This window comes from Embiotoca jacksoni, unplaced genomic scaffold (assembly GCF_022577435.1).
Source record: "Embiotoca jacksoni isolate LCO1_2020_lvr unplaced genomic scaffold, fEmbJac1.0.p SCAF_24, whole genome shotgun sequence".
Classification (NCBI taxonomy): Eukaryota; Metazoa; Chordata; class Actinopteri; family Embiotocidae; genus Embiotoca; species Embiotoca jacksoni.
The window spans coordinates 2,342,465-2,353,979 of NW_027185375.1; the positions used below are offsets into that span (position 1 = coordinate 2,342,465).

An 11,515-nucleotide genomic window follows, 5' to 3' on the forward strand; every position below is an offset into this window, starting at 1 on the left:
AATTTCCACAAACCTGCCTGAGGATGTTGACTGAGCCGTTAATGAACGACTATTAAGTGGCTGGCCAATGAACTTCTCAGTCATTAGGCAGTAAACATAAATTCAAATACAATAAAAGACCATTAAAAAAAAAAAAAAAAAAATGGCCTTAAACACTTATATCCTGCTACCCGGTTGGTTCACATTTAACTCATTTAACAGTTTATTTTTTTTATTAATCACAACTAATACTAAATACACGCACGCATTCTAATTATGTTAATACGTGGACCGGAAAGCGCACCCCCCCCCCCCCCAACCCCCTCACCCCGCCCCGCCCCCTCCCAGCGCACGTGGACGCGATTGGTCGCTCGAGAAGCCCAAACAAGACGTTGAGCGCGAGCGCACCTGATGCTCGTTTGATCTGGACGGCGGGAGCACGCCGCCGGTTTTAAAAAAGAAAGACACGCGCGCCCGTCTTTGCTTTTGTGACTCCGTAACAGCAGCAAGCAAAGCGTCTCGGTCTCTCCGTTCTACCGACGCGCCGGTTTTCACCGGGACTCTAAAGCGGGCTTTCTGTGTCTTACTCCCGATCCGCCACGAGCACCTCTCCGGTTCCCGGCCATGTTGGAGGTGAGTCTGCTCAAACCCCATCTGCAGGTTCCGCGTATCCAAATGCGCTTCCGTGAATCGGTTCACGCCAAACTAACTAACGTCAGTAACTTGGACGAGCTGTTTGAAAAACATTTAAAATAGTATTCAGAATATATTTTTTTTGTAGTGTTATGAATGTGCTTCCAGAATACCTGGTGTTCCAGCCGTGATGGCAAAACGATGAGGGAAAAAAAACACACACATTTAATGACATTTTGTTATTTAGACAGTTGTTTTGTTTAATTTGCATTCAGAGGATGGATATATATATTTTATTTTTTTTCCCCAATTGATTCCAGGAATCTTTAGGGATTGTGCAGAATTGCTGTGTTTTGAAGTATAAACCCAAGAGCTTCCTCTGATGCATGATGTGTACGAACTGGGTGGAGGGTTTGCAACGGTTGGTGCGTTAAGTGGTTGAGTTGACATTATTAAAATTGCACTGTTCATTAAATATAATGCCATTTATCAAGAAAATGTCAAATGTTATCTGGTCAACTCGCTCCTTGTCTGATTTTATATCTAAAAAAAAAAAGCTGTAGCTGAAGGTCTTTTTTTTTTTCCTCCTAAATTTGCAAGCCTGTGAAATCTGATTACAGTCGTAGACCTCTATTGAAGTGCGTATGAATACAAAATATTGCAGCTTTTCAGAGTCTGAAATTAACTCCATTAAAGTTTGAAAACCTAGGGCGGGGCTTTTAATAACTCGATGAACTAATATTGACTTTTTCTGTCTTTCTTCAGACCGCTAGTGATGACTTGTTCCTGCCGTCTCACCACGCCGAGGAGCTGGTGGACAACCTGCTGTCCAGCGAGGAGTTGGATGGAGACGGCGGCGGAAGCCCGCCCGAGGCCCGGCTGCCCCTGGTGGAGTCCTTCTTCCCTCCCCTCCTCCCCTGGGTCTGCTCCACCCGCTACAAGACCGAGCTGTGCACCAGCTACTCCACCGTCGGTTTCTGCAAGTACACCGAGCGCTGCCAGTTCGCCCACGGCCTCCACGAACTCCACATTCCCTTCCGCCACCCGAAGTACAAGACGGAGTTGTGTCGCAGCTACCACACGACCGGCAACTGCTACTTCGGCAACCGCTGCCTGTTCGTCCACAACCCCAGGGAGCAGCGCCCCGTCCTCCGCCGCCGCCGGAACGTCCCGTGCCGCACCTTCCGCTCTTTCGGCGTCTGTCCCTTCGGCAACCGCTGCAACTTCCTGCACGTGGAGGGCCGGGGCGCGAGCGGGGGGGGGCCCCAGTTTGCCGGATCTCGCTGAGAAGACGCCGCCGCCTCCTCCTCTCCCCGCCGCCCCCCGACGCGACCCCCGACCCCGACCCCGACCCGTGGAAGCCTCGCGGAGGCCTCTGCCGCACGTTCAGCTCCTTCGGTTTCTGCCTGTACGGCACGCGCTGCCGCTTCCACCACGGTCTCCCCAGCAGGATCAAAACCTCGCGCCCGAGCGGAGGAGGGCCCCTCCGCCCTCAGAAGTGCCCCGGCAGCTCGGGGTTGCCCTCGCCCGCCTCCCCCTTCCCTTCCGCCTCGCCGGACTCCTCGACCTCCTCCTCTCCCCCGTTGACCTCCTCCCCTCTCGTCACCCCGTCCGCAGAGGCCACGGCCCGCAACGCCTTCGCCTTCTCCGGCCAGCACTTGAGCGACCTGCTGCTGCCGCTCGCCCTCCACCTGCAGCAGCTGGAGAGCACCAAAGCCCAGGAGATCTGGGTCAACAGAGGGCTCTGACGGGACGAGGCCAAAGTCAAAACCAGCGTCAAAAAGCTTATCGTTTTATTATTCTTATTCTTTTTAACCCCGGTGCTTTATATATATATATTTTTTTTTTAAAAGTGAGGTCGTTTGACTCGCGAGCCCGTCTGCAGGTTACACAGACCACGAACTGTCTTATCCTGGATCTTCGTGAAGCATCTCTCTCCTAAAGGTGTAGCTGCGCGCGCGCGCGTGTGTGTGTGTAATTCAATTTTTTTAAACTTATTGTACATAAATGACCTGGGTAACATGTCCTACCTCGACACCGAATAAACACATTTTAAACTTTACTCTTGATGTTGTGTTTATCGTTCACACTCCTGCGAACGGCACAAGTTTGTGTTGTCAGCCGCGCCGCCGCCGCAGAACACTGCAGCATTAAAAATAAATAAGAACAAAACCAAGATCTGGTTTGAAGGCAGCTATTGTACCAGCCCTTCTTTTTTCTTTTTTTTTTTTTGCTGAGCTAATGGCCATGAGTGACTAAAGGCTTTTTAAAATTCATTGCCCTCTCGAGTGCCTCCGATTTCTTCAACTCAAACTGTTTGATCCCCAAACTGAAGAGCACCGGAGGGACAACACACCGAAGCAGCGCTCCACATTGCACGGTGTTGGAAAGTATTCGATGGGATTCGGACACGAGGAAAGTTACCTGCTGAGTGGAAATGGCATTTCAGTAAACCAGGGAGAGATGCGACGCGCGCTTAAAAGCCACAGATCGATCACACTCACTTCCCGCTTGTGTAAATTGATGGGGACATTTTTTTTTAATTTTGTTTACAACGTATTTTCTAGGGAAAAAAAAAAAAAAAGATTGTTGCACGAGCAGCGCAGTAGCTTCGTGAAAGTTTTAAAGTGTATGATCCCATGTAGGAAGAAGGTCTGTTAATTCTGTTCGTCTCGGTTTCAGTCGAAGGTGGTTATGTTACTGGATGATGGATTTTTATATCAAAAAAACATTTCTACTTAATGTTTTGACATTATAGAAAATATTATAAAGCAGTCAGAAAAAAACATTTTATTGCCTGAAGTACACGGGAGAGTGACGGAAGTTAGAGGGAAATGAGGAAGCTGAGAGTGGAAGAGCTAAATAATAATAAAAAAAATATATATATATATTTTTTACGACATCCATTGCAATAATTTAAAGAAACGGGGCGAAGCAGAATAATTTTGTGTTCAGTTAAATATTGTATTATTACAATATTTTCTCGTTAGGAGATGTCTAACTCTGCTCCACACTCCCAACAGCTATAATGTGCTTTAGCCGCACGTCATTAAACCTCGGAGAAGAACAATGACCTCCGGTACAGCAGGGGGCAGCATGCGCACCTTTAACGTCGGCTTGTCATCCGCCGGGAAACCAAAGAAGTTTTTTTTTTTTTTTAAATTTTAGGTTCAATTTATTCACCTACATTTTTAAAAGTGTCTGAAATCTTCCTGCGAGATTGTACAGACTCCGCCGCGGTATATTTAATTTCCAGCATCGTTTTTTTTTTATTATTCTGTTTAAAGAACGGATCGGATATTACGCACACAGTCTCGGGTAATTAAGCTCAGTTTTGGAGGGTTTGACCAGCTGTAGTGGCGTTGTTGTTGTTCCGGAGCTCCACGAACAGAGACGGCGTTTAACGTCAGCTGTTGTTTCTCAGTGTTTCGCCGTGAGCATGGCGGACCGGGAGGAGCGCCGCTTCGCCGAGGTTTCCCGGGAATCCGTCAAACTTATGGCCGAGAGTGCAGGCGTGGAGCTCGGCGACGATGTGGCCGCGCTGCTGGCTGAGGACGTGTGTTACCGTCTCAGGGAGGCGACGCAGGTCGGTGCTGCACGGATATAACACCTGCAACATATATATATATATATATATATATATAGTGTTTAGTATAGAATTTGATCATCCATCTCGATGTACATAATATTCCTTTTTTTTTTTTTTTTTTTTTTTTTTTTTTTTTTTTATCAATAATCAATGTCTATGCGACGCTGCCTTTTAAATTAATTGTTATTTTGAATCCGTTGATCGTCTTGTCTCTCAGTGCCAGGTATTCACGCATCCGGTTTTGACGGTGTGATATGTGCGTTTTGTTTTGGACTCGAGCAGAGCAGCTCTCAGTTCATGAGACACGCCAAGAGGAGGAAGCTGACGGTGGAGGATTTCAACCGAGCTCTGCGCTGGAGCAACGTGGAGGTGAGCTGTCACTCTCACATCCGTGATATATCCCCCCCCTCCCCCCCGTCGGTGACGTTGTGAGCATGCTCGGGTCTGCTGTGACAATCCGTGTGTTTTCACCAGGCCATCTGTGGCTACGGAGCCCAGGATGCTTTGCCCTTTCGATCGGTGAAGGAAGGAGAACTCTTCTGCGTGGAGGACCGGGACGTCAACCTGGTCGAGCTGGCTCTGGCCACCAACATTCCCAAAGGCTGTGCCGAGACCATGGTGCGAGGTAAGGGCTCTCCACGCTGTTCGAAGCCTCCTTTATGCTGCGGAAAGTCTTCGCATGGTTGCGGGTTTACTTATTACTACGCCTTCTGTTTTCCTGTCAGTGAATGTGTCGTACCTGGATGGTAAAGGCAACCTGGAGCCGCAGGGAACAGGTGAGACTCACACACACACACACACACACACACACACACACACACACACACACACACACACGGGAGGGGGGGGGAGTTCAGCTGTCGGACCTCAATGTTGAATTGTCTCAGTTCCTACTGCAGTGCAGTCTCTGTCGGACGACCTGCTGAAGTACTACCAGCAGATCACCCGGGCCATCCTGGGAGAGGACCCGCATCTCATGAAGGTAGTCTGCTGCTGTTGAGCCCACACACACACACACACACACACACACACACACGCGCACATGTTCTCGTGGACAAACGAGCGTCTTCATTCTAACACGCCTCTCTTGTTTCAGGTGGCTCTGTTGGACCTCCAGTCCAACTCCAAGATTGCTGCCCTGTTGCCGTACTTTGTTTATGTCATCAGTGGAGTAAGTCTTCTTCTACCAGCCCAACGTTTACTCTCTCAGTACCAAATTCAGATATCTTTGATCCGCCTTTACAGAATACCTCATCCGGTGCAGTCGTTCCCCAGATTTGTGAGAAAACTGCTGTCAATTTTTTTTTTTTTTTTGGGGGGGTTAGCTAACATTGATGAGGCATTAGGTCTGATTCTGGCAGCTGATACCGGAACCGAAGCTCACCCAAGTCCCGGCTTCAGGGTCCGTATGAAGTTTGGAAAATACTTAATTTTTACCCATTATGTTTGCAAGGTTGGGAATATACCACTTGAAAAAAAAAAGAGGCTTATTTTCAACACAATATGCCGTTTCATCTACACAATCACTCCTGTAAACTTAACATCTTTAAAAAAAAACATATCTATCATTAAAGCAGAGCACACCGGAGACGGATTGACTGATGTGGGTACTGAAATGAATAGGGGACATTTTCCTGCTCCGTTTGGCATCGTGAAGGCGATCGTCAGAGTTTATGCTGTTTTACATAATGAAGGTAGAAAGTAAGATAAACACTGACTAAAGGTTCTCCTTGTTAACTACTAGTTGTTGGTTCAATCCATTAGTCGACTAGACGTCATGCGATTATTTGAATATATTATTTTTGGGACGACAGCAACTTGTTGGATTCCAGCGCAGATGAAGAATGTAAAAGTAACATTGTTAACACTGCTAAAATACAGAGAAATACAAAATCGTACAATACGAACAGCAAAAGCAATACAATGCCCATTAAAAACTAATCAGTATTAGGTACTAATTTAAAAAAGAAAATCCTGAATTACCCCATATATCCATCCGTTCTGATCAATAATGGTGTTCTTTGATTTTGAAACAGTAATGTAATGTTTCTCAAGATGTTATATAGTTAAATCAGAAAAATGCTGTTCGTATCTGCAGTGATATGCGGTACTTGGTAAATCCGGTCTGGGACATGGTCTGAAAGTTTGGAAACCCTCCGACTGAACTCAAACCATGTCGACAGAGAAAATCAACAATGTTTGCCTTCAAAATATCTGTCATTCAAATTTGATGTGGGTTGTTGGCAAACATCAGGTAATCTCATGAAAACGCAAAAGGAATTCGAAACTTCTTGCGGATTAGGATTAGTTAAAAAAGCAGTGTGACTCCGCTCCATTCATCCGTGTGTTTTCTGCTGTGGGTGTTTTTTTTGTTGTTGTTTTTTTTTTTTACCAGGTGAAATCAGTGAGTCACGACCTGGAGCAGCTCAACAGGCTCCTGCACATGGTGAAGAGCCTGGTCCAGAACCCCTACCTCTACCTGGGCTCGTACGTGCGCAGCCTGGTCTCCAGCGTCATGTACTGCATCCTGGAGCCGCTGGCCGCCTCCATCAACCCGCTCAACGACCACTGGACCCTCCGAGACTACGCCGCCCTGCTCCTCAGCCACATCTTCTGGTGAGCCGGTCACCGCTGGTTGCTTGGAAACGGTTTGTTTGTCGAATTGTCGTCCCGTCCCGTCCCCCCACTCACCCCCACCCCCGTCGTAGGACGCAGAAACTCTTAAAGGGGTAAGAAGTGAGATCTTTGTCCAAATGTCACCAAACTTGACCGTGCACCTCCTCCGGTCCTCAGGATTGCTCTCAATTCGGTTTGAAGCAAATTGTCATGATATGCGGGGGACAAACGAAAAAAAAAAACGTACATGCGTCGATACATCAGGCCCTTCTCGAGATATCGCGTTCTCGGGAACGGAACGGGACGGCGTGTCGGAATTCTTTCATCACTATTTATTATTGAATACTTCAGGGCTTAAATTCTTAATGTGTAATAGTGTCAGCCAAAAAGTTTCTGGTTTAAACTCCCGCAGACACAAAGCAATAATAAGCAATTTAATTCCGGTGGCCGGGCGATCAGACACGGTCTTTATTGGGTTTTTGGGGGTTGACGGCTCTCACAAAGACGCGGCGGAGATGTTTTTGATACCGTCTGTTTTTGAGTCCGTATTGATGATTGTGAGTCCAACAGTCGCTCTGCTTTCGTTTTGGCTTCTCTCTCTCTCCAGGACTCACGGGGATCTCGTGAGCGGTCTCTACCACCAGATCTTGCTTTCCCTGCAGAAAGTTCTGTCCGACCCGGTGAGACCACTCTGCTCCCACTACGGCGCCGTGGTGGGCCTCCACGCTCTGGGATGGAAGGTCCGTTTGACGCCTCTGCCCCCCCCCCCCCTCCCTCCACACACACACACACACACACACCCCCAATCCGACTCTCTCTCTGGATGGATTCGTTTAAATCCTGCAAATGCTCCTAATGTTTGTGTAGTCATCTGCACGCTCTCCTGTGTTTCCGCATTGCCAGGCTGTGGAGAGAGTGCTCTTCCCTCACCTCCCCGCCTACTGGGCCAACCTCCAGTCTGTACTGGACGACTACTCGGTCTCCAACGCGCAGGTCAAAGCGGATGGACACAAGGTGTACGGAGCCATCCTGGTCAGTGCCTGCTGTGACCTCCAGTTACTTCAAACACTCAACATGCTTCCATGTCATTTTGTTTTTGGTGTTTGTTTTCTTTTAGAGCTGGAGCGTTTAGGAAACAATTTTTGGTAATAAAGTTATCATTGGAGTTCTGCCGTGTGTCTGCAGGTGGCAGTAGAGCGCCTGCTGAAGATGAAGGCCCAGTCTCTGTCTCAGCCAGGAGACGGAGGCTCCGGCACTCAGCCGGGCTCCATGATGGGAGCTCTGGGCTACAGGGTGAACTCCCCAGGACTCAGCCCGCCTCCGGAGCCTCTGGCGGAGGCTGCCCTCGGGATCGCCAGCCACCTCCAGGCGGGCGGCGCCGGCTGTCCCTGGGAGGAGTGGACCCCGGTCCCCCTGCCCGACATGTACTGTGAGCTCTACTCCTTCTTCGGCGACAGCCTGGCCGTCCGGTTCAGCACCGGACCGGGGTTCGGCAGCTACCATCCCTGCACCCAGTCCCAGCTCGCTGACGGCAGGAAGGAACCCCCCGGTCCCACCTCCATCCCTGACACCACCCGAAAGATGCCCCAGCTGACGGCCAACCTCAACATCAGCCCCAGGCAGGATGGGAGTCCTCGCACGGATCCGCCGCCGCCCAGCCTGGCAGCCACAGGATCAGGGAGGTAAAAGCAAACAGTGGCGTTTTTGTTGTTGTTTTTTTTTTTACTTATCAGGTTCGGTGTTTGTAGCACTGAATGTGTCTGGCACTCCCCCCCCCCCCCCCCCCCTCCCCCCCGTCAGGTCTCTGGCTCGCTCCTCGTCCATGCAGCGCTCCCGAGCCTCCTCGTCGCGCTCCAACCAGCGTTCGGCAGGCCTGTCCCGAGACGTCTTCCCCAAAGCTCGCTTCACCTCCCCCCAGGCCGGACTGCCAGCATTCTCCTTTCTCATCGGTGGTCGCCAAATGGGCCGCCGTTGCCAAGGCCGCCGCCCCTTCCAGACCACTTTTGCCCCAACTCCGCCCCTTTCTGTCGTCCCGCCACGCGTCTACGCCCACAAGCTGCCCGTCATCGGCCGGGTGGGCAAACCTGTGCGCCGCTGGACGTGTTCGCATTACTCCCTTCATCTGCCTCTGTAGAGAGCCGAGTCACATATAAACTCTTATTGGATGCCTGTGGCGGGTGACTGCTGCAGACCTTTGCATGCCCATAATAACAATATTCTGATTAAGCTCCCAATAATTGGTCTTTTGTGGTGATATTTTTATAGTTCGATGGTTGGAAGGAGTTTTTTTTTGTTTGTAGTTCTTTTTTATAATGGCAGAAAACTAAATACTGGACCACGATTCACAGAACAGGTCACGCCAATTACAAATATTTTTTGTAATTGGGTTTTGGCATAAAAGGCTGCACTTTGTTTTTGTGTACACTGTACACCCATTTGTTCAATTAATGATGTAAAAACCATTCAAAGCCCCTATTTTATACAGATTTATCTTTTTCTATAATGCTATAGAAAGACTGTCTGTTTTGTAAAAGTACATCACATTTAGTAATTTTCTTATAAATGTGGCTCTCATGTTCAAAAAAATGAAAAACCCAGACGAGAACTGAAATATTTCAGTGATGCACACTATGTTTATTATCATAGCAAGTGATAACATGAATATTTAACTAGATAGTAGTTAAAAAAAAAAAAAAAAAAGTACTTTTTTTTCTTGCAAAAAAAACCCCACTTTAAATTCTGAAAAGATTTGCTGCCAAATCAAACCTTTTTGATAACAGAATAACTTGGGAGAGGTGGTTGATGCTAAAGAAACAGAGAAAAGCAGCAAGTCTTCCATTTGAGAAGCTAAAACTATGAAATGTCTGTTTAATTTACACTTTTGATATTATTAAAAAGAAGAATCTCTTTTCAAAGTTGTTTTTTGCTTCTTTGACACTCTTCATCCTTTAGTCGATTTACCGCCATAAGGACATTTTTTTTACTCCTTGACTCCACAGCTGTTGTTTTTTGAGATTGAGATTAGATTGGAGAGGCTAGATTTGAGATTAAACATTTCATTGTTGTAATTGTGACATTGATTTTGTTTCACTACAAATGTGAGCGTTTCCCACCGGACGCCCCCCCCCCCCGTGAACCACTCTTAAAACCTGGCGAGCATTTGGTTGAAGTCTGCACAGAAAAACAGAGCAAGTAATCCTGCACGTAGTCGAGCTCGTGTCGATGCGAGGGGCTCTTGTGACAGGTCCAATGCATTTCCGCTCATTCCGCTGAGAAGCCTCGTGTTCACGGCTGTGGAGAAAGTTGGTGGAAGAGCTGCCTCGCTTCCTTCCTGCAGGACGACCCCTGCCGTTGATGGGAACGGTCTGCAGCATAAAGCTCCGCAGACTGCAGGGGCGTGGCTGTTCTCGACGCAGACTTCCATCAATCTACTTGGTCGACGTTGACCACGACGGGTAGGACGGACTTCTTTTCAGTCATGAAAGTTTAGCTGTCCGATTTGTGGTATTTGCTGTGTCGCGCATTTGAGAAACGTATGAGAATAAACGCCGTATGGACTGTTATGATTACAATTTTTTTTTAGTTCAGGAGGACAGCAGACGGGTTTGACCAGTTTTTATCAAGTGTTACAAACAAATGTGAACTCCGCAGCCAGACATTTCTTTGTTCTCTGTTTGGATACTAACGTCATACTCTGTCGTCATCCTCACCATCACCCACAAGACGCTCTCCGGGGCGCGCTGCGCTCTCACCACACTCTTAGAATAGTTTTTAGGTTAATTCGGCTTAGGTGCTGTTAAAAAAAAAAACTATTTGGCGGCGGAGACTCCGCCCACCGCTGCAGCGCGGAGCACCGGTCGCCTTTTTACAACCCCGTTTAGGTTGAACTATAAAAAGAAAGGGAATATATTATTCCTAATTATGTTCATTAATTTAAAATCAAAGTCTAAAACAGTGATTTGTTCAAAACACTGCTATTTCTTATATTCACATTAGTTTCTAGTAGTGCTTTGTTTGCAGTTTGCTACTCTTATTACCGGTTTGCAATATATATATATGAGAAAATAAAGCGATGATAAATGTGTTCTTAATTTGTTTCTGTCATGGTTTTGGTCTTATGGCTTTCTGTGTCTCTTCCTCTCCCCACCAGAAGTCCTCAGTCTCCGGCCTGCCACGCTCACCTCACCTGTTCCCAGCTCCTCACGTGCAAACACTTCAGCCCTGTCAGTAAATATGCTGCATAGCTGACCTCAACTCTGTTGATACGTGTCAGGCGCAGGTCACTGATCTTGATTTGTGACCTCGCAAGTGATGTCACACTTAGTGTTACGCTGCAGGCCAACAGCCGCCTCTCAGACCTCATAATGATATCACCGGTTCAGCGATCAGATAGTTTATCATTAAACCTTTAAAGGAAATATGAGCTGAGGTCCCGACCGCTTCACTTGGAGCTCCAACAGAAGCCTGTTGTGTGCTCTGTTGTGCGCACTGTGGCTGTGTTTGTATAAGACGCATGAATCTGAGCATGTGCCAGGCACTGCCACCTCCCAGCCCTCCCAAGCGAAACACACACACACACACACACACACACACACACACACACACACACACACACACATATATACACAGACTAGCGTATACACTGACAATGTCATTTGCCATTGTCTAGTAGTAGCCTATAATTATTTGACATTGTGT

The 11,515-nt window shown here is 47.7% G+C and overlaps 2 protein-coding genes across 2 annotated transcripts; both read left to right on the forward strand.

Annotated features, from left to right (window-relative positions):
- Positions 1-603: 603 nt before the first annotated feature.
- cth1 (cysteine three histidine 1) lies at positions 604-2,448 on the forward strand. The gene is made up of 3 exons (XM_069158804.1): positions 604-612; positions 1,378-1,898; positions 1,943-2,448. The coding sequence occupies exons 1-3, from the start codon at positions 604-606 to the stop codon at positions 2,358-2,360; spliced, it is 948 nt and encodes a 315-aa protein (XP_069014905.1). The 3' UTR covers positions 2,361-2,448.
- A 1,369-nt stretch (positions 2,449-3,817) lies between these two features.
- Positions 3,818-10,978, forward strand: taf6l (TAF6-like RNA polymerase II, p300/CBP-associated factor (PCAF)-associated factor). The gene is made up of 12 exons (XM_069159018.1): positions 3,818-3,930; positions 4,037-4,198; positions 4,484-4,570; positions 4,676-4,826; positions 4,927-4,977; positions 5,089-5,183; positions 5,298-5,372; positions 6,597-6,817; positions 7,425-7,557; positions 7,721-7,849; positions 8,003-8,499; positions 8,618-10,978. Exons 2-12 carry the CDS (start codon positions 4,052-4,054, stop codon positions 8,949-8,951), a joined length of 1,920 nt encoding a protein of 639 aa, XP_069015119.1. The 5' UTR covers positions 3,818-3,930; positions 4,037-4,051; the 3' UTR covers positions 8,952-10,978.
- The last annotated feature ends 537 nt before the right edge of the window (positions 10,979-11,515 follow it).

What these genes read in the sequence shown, in the direction of transcription:
- cth1 (XM_069158804.1), top strand. An exon ending in CAGTTTGCCGGATCTCGCTG is followed by an intron (nt 1,899 to 1,942) that starts AGAAGACGCCGC and finishes GCCCCCCGACGC; the next exon opens with GACCCCCGACCCCGACCCCG.
- taf6l (XM_069159018.1), top strand. Translation starts at nt 4,052, where the DNA reads ATGGCGGACCGGGAGGAGCGCCGCTTCGCCGAGGTTTCCCGGGAATCC. An exon ending in CTCCTCAGCCACATCTTCTG is followed by an intron (nt 6,818 to 7,424) that starts GTGAGCCGGTCA and finishes CTCTCTCTCCAG; the next exon opens with GACTCACGGGGATCTCGTGA. An exon ending in AGGTGTACGGAGCCATCCTG is followed by an intron (nt 7,850 to 8,002) that starts GTCAGTGCCTGC and finishes GTGTGTCTGCAG; the next exon opens with GTGGCAGTAGAGCGCCTGCT.